The sequence below is a fragment of the Eublepharis macularius genome, chromosome 5, assembly GCF_028583425.1.
Source record: "Eublepharis macularius isolate TG4126 chromosome 5, MPM_Emac_v1.0, whole genome shotgun sequence".
Taxonomy (NCBI): domain Eukaryota; kingdom Metazoa; phylum Chordata; class Lepidosauria; order Squamata; family Eublepharidae; genus Eublepharis; species Eublepharis macularius.
This window is the reverse complement of record NC_072794.1, coordinates 113,967,141-113,982,554: the sequence shown is the minus strand read 5'-3', so window position 1 is coordinate 113,982,554 and position 15,414 is coordinate 113,967,141. Positions and strand designations below refer to the sequence as shown.

Genomic DNA, 15,414 nt, shown 5'->3' with positions numbered 1-15,414 from the left:
AGCATATCTGCAGGACTGCCTCTCCCCATATGTACCCCAGAGGATGTTTTGTTCAACAAATAAACTACTGTTGGTTGTCCCTGGCCCAAGGGAGGCCCACCTGGCCTCGACCAGAGCCAGGGCCTTTTTGGTCCTGGCACCGACCTGGTAGAACTCTGTCTGGGGAAACCAGGGCCCGGCAGGATTTGTTATCTTTCCGCCGGGCCTGTAAGCCAGAGATGTTCCACCAGGCATATGGTGGAGGCTAGGTTGGGCCCCCACCGGCCACACTAAAGATCTGTCCACCACCCTATATATGAGCCTACATATGAGCAAGGCCCTGAAATGTAGTATTTTATTGTCGCCATCTGAAGAGAAGCTGTATTGTATTTATTGTATAAAGTTGTTTTAATGACCACGGCAATACAGCCCGGAAAACCCACAACAACCATGTATTGTCGAAGGCTTTCACGGCCGGAGAACGATGGTTGTTGTGGGTTTTCCGGGCTGTATTGCCGTGGTCTTGGCATTGTAGTTCCTGACGTTTCGCCAGCAGCTGTGGCTGGCATCTTCAGAGGTGTAGCACCAAAAGACAGAGATCTCTCAGTGTCACAGTGTGGAAAAGATGTAGGTCATTTGTATCTACTCAGGAGGGGTGGGGTTGAGCTGAGTCATCCTGTGAGAGTTTCCCAGGGTGTGGAATGCTAATGGCGGGAGGCTTCACTGTATCCTGAGGAGGTTCTTTTGCATATGGATTGGTACTTGATGTGCTAATCTTCTCTGCAGGACTATTGTCGGGGATAGAATGTTTTGTTAGCCTGGTGTTTTTCAGAACTGGAAACCATGCTCTGTTCATTCTTAAGGTTTCTTCTTTCCTGTTGAAGTTTTGCTTATGCTTGTGAATTTCAATGGCTTCCCTGTGCAGTCTGACAAAGTAGTTGGAAGTGTTGTCCAGTATTTTGGTGTCCTGGAATAAGATACTGTGCCCTGTTTGAGTTAGGCTATGTTCAGCCACTGCTGATTTTTCAGGTTGTCCAAGTCTGCAGTGTCTTTCATGTTCTTTTATTCTTGTCTGGATGCTACGCTTTGTGGTCCCGATGTAAACTTGTCCACAGCTGCAGGGTATACGGTATACTCCTGCAGAGGTGAGAGGGTCTCTACTGTCTTTTGCTGATCGTAGCATCTGTTGTATTTTTCGGGTGGGTCTGAATACTGCTTGAAGGTTATGCTTTTTCATTTGGAGCCATGGGGAGGAAGAATTGATGGGGTTTTTGAATCATCTCAACAACATCCACCTGAACATACAATTCACAATGGAGAAAGAAATCGAGGGAAAACTCCCATTCCTGGACACCTTGGTCATCCGCAAAGCAAACTTTCAGTTAGGTCACAAGGTCTACAGGAAACCAACTCACACTGATCGGTACTTACACAAAAACTCCAATCACCACCCCCGACAGAAAAGAGGCATAATGAAAACATTAGTGGATCGTGCAAGACGGATATGTGAGCCGCACTTTCTCAATGAGGAAATTAACCATCTAAACCACGCACTTCAGGCAAATGGCTACTCCAGAAATGAAATCCGAAGAGCAATCAAACCCAGGATGAATCAAACAACCAAGGAAGAACAGTCTCCTACAGGAAAAGTGTTTTTGCCATATATCAAAGGAATTACTGATCAGATGGGAAAGCTTATGAAAAAGCATAACCTTCAAGCAGTATTCAGACCCACCCGAAAAATACAACAGATGCTACGATCAGCAAAAGACAGTAGACAGCTCAACCCCACCCCTCCTGAGTAGATACAAATGACCTACATCTTTTCCACACTGTGACACTGAGAGATCTCTGTCTTTTGGTGCTACACCTCTGAAGATGCCAGCCACAGCTGCTGGCGAAACGTCAGGAACTACAATGCCAAGACCACGGCAATACAGCCCGGAAAACCCACAACAACCACAACAACCATGTTTTAATGTTATTTGTATAATGTTTTATCTGTTTTTAATTGTTATTTATATAAATTGAAATGTTGTACTCTGCCCTGAGCCTGCCTGGCGGGGAGGGCGGACTAAAAGCTAATATAATAAATAAATAACTGTCTGGTCCTCGGGCCCTTAGCTGTAACTCATTCCCCTGCCTTGTCTTCAGTTTCTCAGAGCACGACCCCCACCCGGGAGGGAATTATTTTTAGGCATTACCCTGAGTGTGCTTGTTTGTATCTCAGACTGCCTTGTAATTCCACATTGTCCTGAATCAAGCAACCGTCATGAGTTAGATAACGCTGTAACTGCAAACCAGGCTTTGCTCTCTGCATCCAGTTGTAAGAAACCCTGTCAAGAATCCCTTATATAAAATAGTGTTAAAGTTATGCCTTAGTTCCTGAAAAATTGAAATTCCTTCTTTACCACAAGGGCTAAACTTTCTTTCATTTAGGATGTGTGTTGAAAATTTGGTTGTGAACATTTTAATGCCCAAATAAGCTTGGGGGAAGGAGTGCCCACCCCTCCTCCTCCAGTACTGTTTTTGCACTACTTTGCCAGTATTCACAGCCCCAATTCACTGCTCAGTTTGTTTCCTTTTTTAAAACCCATCTCCTCTTTCAGGAAACTATTTCAGTCATGTAACCAATGAGATTTATCCTCAGAGCAGCATCAGTAAGGGCAAATGAAGCTAATGCACTGCACTTTTACTTCATTGCACCTCAATTAGGTAATTATGTGTCCAAGTCTCATTAGCTATGTGATTATCTCACTGTTTTCACAAAGAAGAGATGGATTTGTTTTAAAAGATGGTACCACTGGGACACCCAGTCAGGGCTCCAGAGAGGTGTGTCTACACATGGCCACCCCAGCCAGGAGGTACTAGGGAATGGCATGGGCTGTGGGAGTCTGGGGGAGAATTACGCTTACTGCTATGAATGTAGATGTGATTATAAATGAAGTAAATAAAATTAAGTGTGGTTGTATGGATTCATTTTCTGCAAAGTATATGCCCCAGTTCTGCTCTCCCCTAGTTAGGACAACAGTCTTATCCAGAACACAGATAATACATTCGTTCTGAGCTGAAATAATTTCATACTTACTGTTTCCTCTGTCTGACATCATGATCCCCCACATCCTCTTCCCAAATCATGGTGGGTGTTCTCGGCCACCAAGTGCACTGACTTGCTGCACAGTCCAAATTCACTTCTTTCCTGTGCTTAAGCCAGGTAAGTTTGCAGAAACTCCATCCAAGAGAAAGCTTGCAATTTCTCAAGGATTTAAACCATTTATGATATTTCTTTGCTTTTGATTAAAACACCTGAAAGGCTATATAAACATGGAGCATGCAGCGGAGTATTGGAGAGAAGCTTCCCCAACCTCCCTGCATTTGCAATCAGTGTTTCTGTGGTGTCAGCTTCTGCTAATGCAAATACTTTCTTGAGCCTTATTGAAAATATTGTCATCAGTGTTTAATCTTTTTTTTTTTTTTAGCAGGTGGTGGGATCTCAGAACTCTTATGAAGACATCCCCTACCCTACCTACCCTTTATTTTCTGTCTTGGCACCATAATATGGAATGAGATCAAGATGGTCAGTCAGATAATGAACTGACTTTAAGTTAATATGGTAAGGACAAGTGACCATGCTGCCTATGGATACAGGGAATGACTTTTTGACAGATGCAAATTATGGAAGAGGAAAATTTGGTCTCCCTGAATGAACCCTTCGTTTTGCTAACAGTGAAAGATGATGCTGACTCTCAGGAAAGAAGGTTTGTATAGAACCTGCTGGAACTGCTTTCTGCTCAGAGCTCCGTAATTCTAAAGAGGCCTGACACAGGACAAGTACATCACTATGCTACCAAGCTGAGGTCTTGCATTAAGTTTCTGTTACATATTCTGGTTCTGAAGAAGTTGAATACAGATACTTTGTTTCCATGAATACCCGTCACACTGCTTTGGTTCCTAAGCACATTTCTATTGAATTGTCACTGATTGAAGTAGATTATTGTGTGCATCACTATTATCCACTCTGGTTTGTGTATTTGGTAGACATGATATTAATGGTCAGGTTCCCTTTGTATAACTGTGATGGGGATTGTTTCCAAGCTGCCTTTCTGCTTGTTTAGATTGGAATCAAGTAGCCTGCAGAGAGTGACCAGATTACAAAGGGGTTTTCAGGGAACAGGTATTAACTGTAAGAATTGACGGGTGCAGGAGAGAGGGATAAGCAACAATATAGACAGGAGTGGGAGGGCCTTGGATATGGCATAAAGCAGAAGCACAAGTGATTTGCACGTCTCGCCATGTTTTTGCATCAAATGCATACATCTCCTAGGGAGCTGCTCAGTCACACCCCACTTTGGGATGTGTAAGGAGAATCAGCATCTTCTCACAGGAGAGCCATGCACCTCTAGACTGCAGATAAGACATTGAAGCATGGCCATAGATGATATGAGTCACCCTTTACATTCATGTTGTTAGAGCTTTGACTTTAGTCATTTGGCCTGCACTTGAGAGCACTGGTCTCTGCATTGTCATTTTCTGCAGTTTGGTTGTTTCACACAAAGGTATATTTCCTAATTTGAGAAAATTGTTTTTCCCCTTGAGAATAGAAGAGTAAAAGTTCCTTTCTTCCCCCAGATCCACAAAATAATTTAACAAAATCCAGAAGAATGCATTCATTAAGAGCTCCCAAAGTCTAGAGGAGGGTCAAGTGTTGAAGAATGGGTGCTTAATTGCCAACTGCAATTAAGTGTTTTAGTTCTAGTGCTTTTCCTTTCTCTGTGTTGTTCTCCAAGGCCTCTATTCCTCTAATAAAACGACTTTTAAGTACTACATGTTGTATTATAAATTGAATAACATCTCTGACCTCAGCCTTCCTCTGTCTAAGCCTGCTACCCATAGTTCTGACTGTTTACCCAAAGACCTGAACGCTGCCTGGGTAACAATTGCTGTACTGGCCGGGGGTGGGGGTGGGGTGGGGATGGAATCCAGCCTTCTTTCACAAGATTCTCCTGTTCATTTTCCGTGGTTTATTTTCTTTCACATTTTAAAAATTATTTTGATACTCCAATAGTTTGTACAAAACAAGACAGATGACAGTTGCCTGCTAGTTATTTGTAAAGTAATGCTGTGATGTTAGCTTCTCTGTTTGTAAATAAAGAGGTATGTTTTATTTCTTAAACACTGTGATCCATCCTTTTTTGTAGCATCGGTCTTTTAAAGAATCTCTTTGACCCAAATAGTCAAAGAAATAATCTGCTTTTGGCAAGTAGTAAACATCAAAAGCTTACTAATAATAGCTGTTTATGATTATGATCTTTATATCTGATAGTCAATGTGGCCCCATATGTGGATAATTAAATCTACAGATGGGGGGGTGGCATTTAGACATAAGAGAGAGATTTCTACAAACCTGGGTTTGGTGGTGGTGCATACTTGGGATTTCAGCTATGAGTAGCTTCTTATATATCCAAGGACTGCTGTGAAGAACATTTTTCTAAACTATTTAATGATCAAATTCATGCGGGCAACATAATTGAACTCCCCATAATGATCCCATCAACTACCTGTTGGAAGCCAAATTCTGCTAAAAGTGTAAGGTCTAATAAATTCCTGTCTTTGTCTTGCTGACAACTTCATTTTCCAGAAGGCAGAGAAGGGAAACAAAGGGATCTGCTATCTTGGACCTGGATCTTACCAACAGGGAAGAACTAGTTGATGAGGTGAACGTAGCGGACACCTTGGGTAGCAATGATCATGTAATTTTGGAATTTGAGATTTTAGGGAAGGAGAAAGCTGAACATAAACCAATAGATTGGACTTTAGAAATGCTAATGTTAACAAGCTCAAAGTTATGCTGGGTAGAATCCCAGGGTCAGAAATACTCAAGGAGAAGGGAGTTCAAGATGGGTGGGCGTTTCTTAAAAGCAAGATATTGAAGGCACAATCACAAACAGTTCCAATGTTAAGGAAAAATAAGAGGATCCTTAAAAAGGGTGGCTCCATAAACAGCTTTCTAAAGATCTGAGAATTTTAAAAAACACATTTAGGAAACACAAGGAGGGCCACATAACCAAGGATGAATACAAACAAATAGCCAGTGCTTATACAAAGAGTGTTACAAAGGCTAAAGCTCAGTATGAGGTTAAGCTAGTGAGCGATGCTAAACACAAAAAAAAGTGGCTTCGGTTATGTTTGGAGCAAGAAAAAGAACAAGGAAGAGGTAGGCCCACTGTGGGGAGAGGAAAGTGGAACTTTAACTGGACAGAATTACTCAATTCATACTTTGCCTTGGTCTTCTCTTGCAACAGAAACTCTGCTGAACCTGGCAAGAAGAGAATGCATGATGGAGGAAGCGAGTTGCAACCTAGAATAGGCATAGGGGTGGTTCATAAACACCTAAGGCCAGATGAATTGCATTCTAGGGTACTAAAGGAACTGGCTGATGTAATTGCAGAGCTTCTGTCTATCATCTTTGAGAATTCTTGGAGAATAGGTGAGGTTCCAGAAGATTGGAGGTGGGCAAATGTCCCCATCTTCAAGAAGGGGAAAAAGGAGGATCCAGGTAACTACTGACCTGTCAGCTTGACATCCATACCTGGAAAGGTTTTAGAACAAATCATCAAACGATCGGTCCTTGAGCACTTCGAAAAGGTGGCTGTGATTATTAAAGTCAGCCTGGGTTCCTCAAAAACAAGTAATGTCAGACTAGCCTTATCTCCATTATTGATAGAATTACTACTTTGTTGGATCTGGGGAATGTTGTGGATGTAGTTTCTTGAATTTAGAAAGGCTTTTGATAAGATTCCATATGATATTCTTGTTAACAAATTGGTAAAATGTGGTTTGGATGCTACTACTGTTAGGTTTTTTTGTAACTGGTTAACAGATTGCACCCAAAGAGTGCTTGTAAATGATTCCTCATCCTCTTGGAATGGAGTGACATGTGGAGTGCCTCAGGATCTGTCCTGGGCCTTGTGTTATTCAACATCTTTATAAATTATTTGGATGAAGGAGTAGAGGGGATGCTCATTAAATTTGCAGAGGATACTAGGGAGAGGTAGCAAATACAGTTGAAGACAGAATCAAGATTCACTATGATCTTGACAGGCTGGAAAACTGGGCTAAAACTAATATAATTTCAACGGAGATAAATGTAAAGTGCTGCATTTAGGTAAGAAAAATCAAATGCATGATTATAGGATGGGGGAGACTTGGTGATAGTACATGTGAAAAGGATCTTGGGGTCTTAGTAGAACATAAGTCAGCAGTGTGATGTGGTAGCTTAAAAGGCAAATGTGATTTTGGGCTCCATCAACAAAAGTATAGTGTCCAGATCACATGAAGTGATGGTGTATCACTTTACTCTGCTTTCGTTAGACCTCACTTGGAGTACTGTGTTTAATTTTTGGCACCACAGTTTAAGAAGGATGTTGACAAGCTGGAATGTGTCCAAATGAGCTTAATTTCTTCCTAGAGTCCAGGTTAATTTTTCCTTAGTGCCAATACTGTATTAGTACAGGCAGAGGACCATGTCTGATGAAACTGTCTTCAAACACTGATATGAATGTAATGTGTTGGCTCTTCTATGTAATGTTACAACTAGGCTGCAGAAGCCTGGTTTGTGACATCATAATGTGATGATAATGCTTCAGTTACACAGATACATGAGTGATTCATTGAACACCATGGAAAACAGCAGGGTTAAGAAGTAGAACCCCTCTTCCTTAATGTATACCATGACCTTAGAGAAAAAGAAATTCCCTATTTTATGAGATCCCAACATCTCATGTGCTGCTTATTTAGCCCAATCTTTTGACTGTAGTCTTCATCAAGCCATGTAATTTGAAAGTGCTTTAAATGTCAAACCAGTGGAAGTCAGTGTTGTGTAAGTATCACTTCCCTCTTGTTTCCCTGATATCTCACTAAAGCATGAGATTTTGGAGTGTTTAGTCCAGGGTCCCTGTTCTTAAATGTAGCACAGTTTGGCCTTGAGTTCTATAGTATTTTCTTCTAGATAAAAATAATGTTCAGTGCTTGCCTGTTCCTGTAGTCTTAGCAGTCAAACAGTGTGATCCTAAGCAGAAACATCCTTTTATGTCCGTTAAGGTCAATGGAGTTAGAAAGGTGTAATTCAACTTTGGATTGTGCTACAAAATGGGAATTAGAATCATGTCAAATATAACTGGGAATGAAATTATTCTTCAGCACTGAGACATACTTTCAGAAGAGAAACAGGCGTCCTGGAATTTTGTCTGGGAACTGAAATAAGCGTGCTCCTAACCCTTCTGAACTCCCATTTACATGCTATAACCTGTTGCAACTGAAACAATGCTGTCATGGCAGATCTATTGGAAGTGTTTACATATATGGTCAAAGAAGTTTTGCTTTGATAAATAATTCTTGTAGTAAGATATGGGCTGCATTCAGGAATCACAACAGTCCTTAGTAACATCATGAACCAGGTTTGTTGACATCTTTATATGCAACTTTCCCCTTTCCTTTATTTAGGATCTTGGGAGTCTATTGTATGCACAAGCATGTTCAGAAGCAGTATTGAAGAAAGAGGAGGAGGAGATAATTCTGTTTCAATGGGATAGTTTTTATTTTCTGCAGAGGACAGTAGGAAAATTGTAGGTGCAACACAAGCAAAAATAGTTTAGTGTGTAAATAGACAAATACCCATGTATTGTCGAAGGCTTTCACGGCCGGAGAACGATGGTTGTTGGGGGTTTTCCGGGCTGTATTGCCGTGGTCTTGGCATTGTAGTTCCTGACGTTTCGCCAGCAGCTGTGGCTGGCATCTTCAGAGGTGTAGGTGTGGCTGGCATCTTCAGAGGTGCTACACCTCTGAAGATGCCAGCCACAGCTGCTGGCGAAACGTCAGGAACTACAATGCCAAGACCACGGCAATACAGCCCGGAAAACCCCCAACAACCATAGACAAATACCCAGTTTGGAACCAGTCCAAGAAACAAACACTTGTGAGGAGTTTGATAATTCCCCCCACCCTACCCCCCAGCATGTGCTCACATAAAACGTGTCCTTTAAGGCCCTTTCCACATACTGTTTTCCTGACCTGAAATGGCCCAGGGCAGCTATTTTCTTGGGTGGAGAAACCTAAATATACAAATGGGCTAAACATACGTTTCCCCAATGGGACAAATAGTGGCTCCAAAGATGTCAGGAAAATGGGGAAGGGGGCTTGAAATCTCTTATCCCAATGCACCACAGTCTAATTTCACAACTGCCCCTGCCACGTCTAGGAATAGAGCTCCTGATAGCAGAACATCTGTCGACAGTACTCATGTCTTCCATGTGGACTCCATAATGTGTGGATCAACCCTTAGGGGAGGGGAGTTTGGATGAGTGGTGGAAGTCAGCCAAACTTAGAAACGACACTTGGGATTGTTGTTTGGGAAAAGGCTGAGAGCGGGGGAGAGGGAGCAAGCAGAAAAGGGAGAGATATCGTAGGGAGGGTTATACATTGCCTGATTTGGAGCTTCAGTGTGTTGTTCTTGTCCAGGTGCAGCAGCTTAGTGGTGGAAGGCATTTCTTTGGGCGAAAGAAACTTTGGATCAGGAAAGCACCTCTATTTGCCTGTGAAATTAATTGGCTTTCTGAGTCCTGTGATATGAAGGTAAGGGTAGGGGTTGCCTCACTGAGAATTACTCCAGGAGCTATGTCAATTTTGTGCCTGGAGATGGTACTATTATCTTAAATACTAATAGCCAAGTATCCCTGATAATGTGGTTATTTAAATCTGGAGACAGAAGCCATGGACAGACAGGATCTTCTTACACACGTTAAAAATGACCCAAGTTTGCAGAAAAATCTGAACTTTAAAAAGAAAAATACAATGGTTTAAAAAAAAAAAGAACCCAAATGATAAAAGGAGTGCCTGTAGCTTTAGCCAGATGTCCTCTGGGGATGTTGCTAGACAATCTTAACAGTTTAGCCAGTATTCTAGGCTTGGTTTCTTTCAGTAAAAGGCAGAGGGAGGGGCAGGGCCCTTTCCAGGGTTGTTTGACCATTGTGGGAGGACTCACTGTGGTCAAGCCCAGAAGCAACCACTGGGTGACTTGATACCACATGATTTGCATGATTCACCCAAGACTGTTTGCTATTATTCAAAAGCACCCCCATCACACACACACAAAAGCCAGTGTCGTGTTGTGGTTAAAGTGTCAGAGTAGGATCTGGGAGACCCAGACAAAAATCACTACTCTGCTGTGGAAGCTCACTTTGATCCAGTCACACACTTTTAGTTTAACCTATTTCTCAGGGTTGTTGGAAGATAATATGGAGGAAATAGGGTTGCCAGTTCCCTGCTGGGGGTGGGAGATCCCCCGGTCCCACCCTCCACCCCCACCCCCACTTACCTGGCTGGCGGAGGAGGAACGCACTGCCTGGGGGTGTGCTCCTGGGTGGCACTGCACACTCCTGCAGGCCTGATCTAGCCCAAATCGGGCCTCTGCATAGCATGGGAGTGCTCTGATGCTCTGCAGTAGCCCAGAGTGCCACTGCTCCCACTGAGTGAGGCAGTGCTCCTGCGCTCTACAGTGGCCTGATATGTCCCGATTCGGGCTGGATTCAGGCTAGATTGGGCTGCTGCTGAATGTGGTAGCACTCCCATGTTCCACAGTTTCCCAATTCAGCTTGAATTGGCCCAAATTCAGCCTGGTCCTGGTCCGATTCAGCCCCCTGTGGAGCGCTGGAACGCTCCTGGGGGTGGCTGTGGCCCACATGATGATGTCACTACCTGGAACTGATGTCATTGCATGGGCTGGGAGCACATGCACACTATGTGCATGCACAAGGAAGCACGGGAAGTTAAGTGGTGGGTCCCCCACTTCCCACTGGGAGGACAGGGGACCTGGCAACTCTAGAAGAAATGAGAATGATGTAAGCTGCTTTTGGTCCCTGTTGTGGAGAAAGGCAGAGTATAAATTAGTTTATAAATAAACTAAATTAGGGCAGTCACAAGGCAAGTTGTTTAGTGCATTTGAAGGAGTGTATGATGTAGGGAATGGTGTGTGTATGGAGTAAAGTTGTCAGCTCCCCTCACCCTCCCAGTGGAGGGGGGATCCAGTGCTTACCTTTGTACTTCTCCCATTGTGCTCTTTACGAGCACACCCTTATGCCTGTGTGATGTCACTTCTGGAAAGTGATGCCATTGCACAGGGACTGGGGTGCACATTCACTTCACAGGAGGCCAATTCGGCCCATTTGGGGCCCAAATCAGTCCTTTGCAAAGCATGGGTGCGTTCTCGAGGTGGCACAGTAATATCACTTCTGAGAAGTGTTGCTGTTGCCTGTTCCCACAACTTTCCCCCCTACCCGGTGGTAGTGAAAAATGGAGGGTAAAAGTAGGGGGGCATGACATCCCTGGTGTGGGGGATGTCAGGAGGAGAGAAAGAGGAAACCATGTAGGAAGAATGATAGAGGGGAAACTGAAGTACCCCCCACAATACCTTGCAGGTTTCCCATCTTTTGGCATTTGGGACTGGGTCAGCCAGCACTATGCAATTGAGCCATAGGGGAGAGGCTGCTGGGTGGAGGAAGGGAGAAAGGTGAAGATGGAGCAGATAAATGATAGGTGGGAAGGAGAGAAGGAAGCAAGAAAAGGGATGGCTATGGGGGGGGGCAGGAAAGGGGAAAAAGATACGGCGCGGGAGTGGAAAATGAGATGCACCTGCAAGTCTTTGCAGGTTCCCCAAATCTTTACCGATTACTGAAGTAGGTTATCTGATCGGCTAATGGCTCTAAGAATTAGTTTTGATTACCCAATAGGCACTTTATTCTAGGATACTCTCAATGGGCCATGAACCACCCAGTCTGCAGGGTTTCACTACCTGCATCCCAGAGGGCTCATGAGTTCCTCAGTCTCCTGAGTCACCTGAAAGACTGTTTCTTCTCTTACTGTCCAGCCCTCCAGTTAAGATCTGCCTCCCAAGCCCAGCTCTGTGTGATTGGGATCGGGGGGGGGGGCATTTTCAGTGGAATGCCCTCACTTTTGGAATGCCCTCCTCTTTGAGCCTCGTGGTGCCTATGTTACTGTCTTTTGAGTGCCAAGTCAAAACATTTTTTACCCAGGTTTTAATTAGGGTCTGTGACTCTTACATTCTGCCACCCACCATTTACTTCCCTGTACAGGCTTGGGGCTTTGCTGGCAGTTCAGAGGAGTCACGATATGCCACCTGTCTAGCTTCTAGCCTCTAATTTATCAATTATTGAGCTCTGACCCAAATCCACACAGAGTCCCCTCTGTCTTCTTCCCAAGAACTTTACCAGTGTAAACAGTTTCCTCAATGCACTACCCCTCACCAAGCTGAATGCCCAGGGGTATTTAGTTTACATATATTGGCTGCAGCCAGAAAGGTTGGTGTATGTGTTTTCTTTCCTTGAGACACTACACACCCAGTCACCAGGGTTTAAACAGAAAAGAAGAAGTTAAACTTTATTTAAAATGTCAACAATATTTAAATAAACACAAAGATACCTTGTTTCTAATATTCTAAGTTCTAACTTCTAGTATTTGAACTTTCCATCTCAGTCATTTCCAGCAGACAAATAATCACAAAGTATTGGTTCTCACAGAAACAGTCGTCCACTGCAGGCCCGAACTCCCGAGCTCAAGTGGTCCGCCGGCCTCAGCCTCCCAGGTTCAGGCTGGGATTACAGGCGCACACCACCGCGCCCAGCTAAGTATTGGTTCTCAGAAGTTCTCAGAAGTCAGCTCTATTCGGACTGCTCCCTTCTTAAACTCAGATAATCCTCTATTCTCAGCCTCCCATCTCTTCCTCACTGCTGTAACTGACCCAAGCCCCAGCTTTCCATGATCTCTCATTGGTTGCTCCCAGGGAGAAACAAAGCTGAAACTGGTCCTGTCCATCACAGGGATTTTATCTTTTTAGCTGTTTTATGTTTTGTTTTTTGTCTGATTTATGCATAGTTTTATGCTGTTTTTATGACCCTGGCTTGTTTTATTTTTATATTGATAACTTATAAAGATTTTATGTGTAAAATGCCTTGAGCAGGACTCTAGTGAGGTGGCATAAAAACTTCCTAAATAAATGACGCGTCAATGTTGGGAATGAGAGGGGGGAATATCAATTTTATTTCCTTGAATGATTCAAGTTCTCTGAACTAGATCAAAATGGCAATTTTGTGCTGTACTATACCAGGGTCTTCTTGAGACTCTTGATTTGGGGTAACAGCTTCCTGATTTTCAAAGTCTTGAGTGAAAGCAATTTTTTCATAATATCCAAATGTGGGTCAAGGGGCAGACTGGAGTTTGTTTCTAAACCATGGAATCCCAATTTGTGAGAAGGAAACAAACTCTTAGTTGTTCAAGTGCCCATATTTGAATGTCATGGCAGACTGTTTGAAGGCTTCCAAATTGAGGACATTTGCAATTTTACTCTGGGCATGAGAGGAGAAGGGAGGTAGCAAACAAGCATGTCAACAGGCCAGGTTGATATTCATTGCAGAAGTGTGTTGTGACATCTGAATGCAGCTATAGTGAATGAATGATGTAGGGAGTTCTATACTGAACCGTGAATATTAACCCATCCTCTTTCTGTTACCCCTTTATTATCTCAAGTTCCAGTTGCTTCCTGATTACAGAACCACCAAGTCTCGTGTTGAATGATTAAATTTGGGGGTGGGTAGAAGTACAAGGACAGGAGGCTAAATTTACATTAATAAATTCCATTAATTCTTAACTAACATACTGGATTGGGCTCAATGTACTGCAAGTAGAGCAAAGCCTATGAGACTGGATTTTCCAATTGCTCCCTTCTCTCATTGCATCCCTCTGAAACTCAGAAATTCTGCTCCTTGGAGTCATCATGAACAGTATGGGCAGGGAGATGAAGTTGGGGTCTACAATGGGAGGGGGAAATCAGCATATATTGCCCCCTTCTCTGCCAACAGAAGTGCCAATAGGCCTGCAGAAGGACATCTTTGGATCCAGCTCATTATTTTTTTAAATATAATTGTGCAAGGATATCTGTTTTGGTACAATGTGGACCTTAATATGTTACCTTCCATAGAATTGTCAAATGAAACATTATATAATGTGGAATACTAATAGCCCATTCTTTCATAAGTTTGACTGGCCTGCTTATTAAGTTGCATTTTCTTTAGCAGTGTGTCATTTGAAGTCATCTTTGCTTGCTGAGGATTTCTCATATTTAAGGAACTGGTGCAAGAAGAGTAATCAGCTATAAATCTGAGAAATGTTTAGAATATGTACAAAGAATGGCACTTGGGATATTTAATCAGGCTACTAAAGGGATTCTAAAAGGACTTTTCAAGCATGATGTACATAGAAATACACCTGACCCTTGGAACATTGGCATTTGCCTTCTTTATAGCACCCTCAGCAGCTTCTACAGAGTCAGTAACCATTCCCAAAGAGTTGAGCACAGTGACTGCTAGGCTTTCAGTCAGTTCCACAAGCTGTAGTGTTACCTGTGGCCTGGGCTATAAGGTAGAGGAAGTATGTGACATTGGACCTGATGGTAAAAGAAGATATTGCTCCCTGCTGCGATCTGAATGCTTGACCAACTGGCTTTGTGGAGTGCGGCACTTTACTGTCCTTGTTGGTAAGCCATTTAAATTCAGCTGCCTGACCTCTGAGGAGATTGGCCCTGAGACTCAGAGCTTTAGCTATACCTGGAGGCTGGCAAGAGGTATCATCACCACAGATGATGCTCATTTTGTGCCTTTCAAGACTCCCAGTTACATCATTAAGCTTTCCCCTACTGAAGAATATGATGCAGGGACCTACAGATGTGATGTGCAGCTCATGAAAACCTACAAACTAGTCAAGAGAATCTATTTTGGGCTTCGCGTAATACCTGGTAACTTGGTGGATCTCAACTTTGAAAAATCGTTGATTCTGGAACAGAAATTAGAAGACAAGGAAAAAAACCAACAGAATGTGAGTGTTGTTTTTCATAAGTGGCAGCATTACTCCTGGCGACAGAGAGCATTGCTTGTGTTTCTAGTAGGCATAGGAAGTGGTGTGTTAGGAGGAATCTTGTTGGGCATCTTTCTCCATTCTTTGCTAAAGAATCGTAGTGAGTCTAAAAGGGTGGACAAATGAACCGCATCATCTGGTCTTGCTAAAAAATAATATTCTGTACCTTCATGACATAGCTTCACAAGTCATCTGAAAAGTACTTGAATATCTTTCAGAAATACTTATTTGATAGACTCTGTCAGTCTAAATTAAACTGAGATATACATTTAAAATTTTCATTGACTCCTTATGTCCAAGTTCCTCTTTGAGTCAGCCCTCTGACACTTGTGCCAACCTTATAGCTTTTACTAATATTAAGGTTACTATACCATTTTAAAAAATAAGGAATACCCGCTTTAAAAAAAGGAATATCCCAAAGTAAAGTAGGGACTACTTCCTGCACAAACATCCACA

The 15,414-nt window shown here is 42.9% G+C and overlaps 2 protein-coding genes across 5 annotated transcripts in view; both read left to right on the top strand.

Moving 5' to 3' along the window:
- Positions 1 to 5,130, top strand: part of RBBP5 (RB binding protein 5, histone lysine methyltransferase complex subunit) — a 33,128-nt gene extending 27,998 nt beyond the window's left edge. For 2 of the 4 annotated variants that reach the window (XM_054981137.1, XM_054981135.1), the window contains exon 14: positions 3,462 to 5,130. In XM_054981137.1, the coding sequence (XP_054837112.1) occupies positions 3,462 to 3,487 (26 nt within the window). In that variant the 3' untranslated portion in view covers positions 3,488 to 5,130. Of the gene's footprint in view, positions 1 to 3,458 lie in introns of all 4 variants that reach the window. The other 2 variants (XM_054981136.1, XM_054981134.1) reach the window with 1 other exon arrangement.
- Positions 5,131 to 14,292: 9,162 nt separating this feature from the next.
- On the top strand, positions 14,293 to 15,084 carry TMEM81 (transmembrane protein 81). The gene has a single exon (XM_054979433.1). The coding sequence runs from the start codon at positions 14,293 to 14,295 to the stop codon at positions 15,082 to 15,084; it is 792 nt and encodes a 263-aa protein (XP_054835408.1).
- Positions 15,085 to 15,414: the final 330 nt, after the last annotated feature.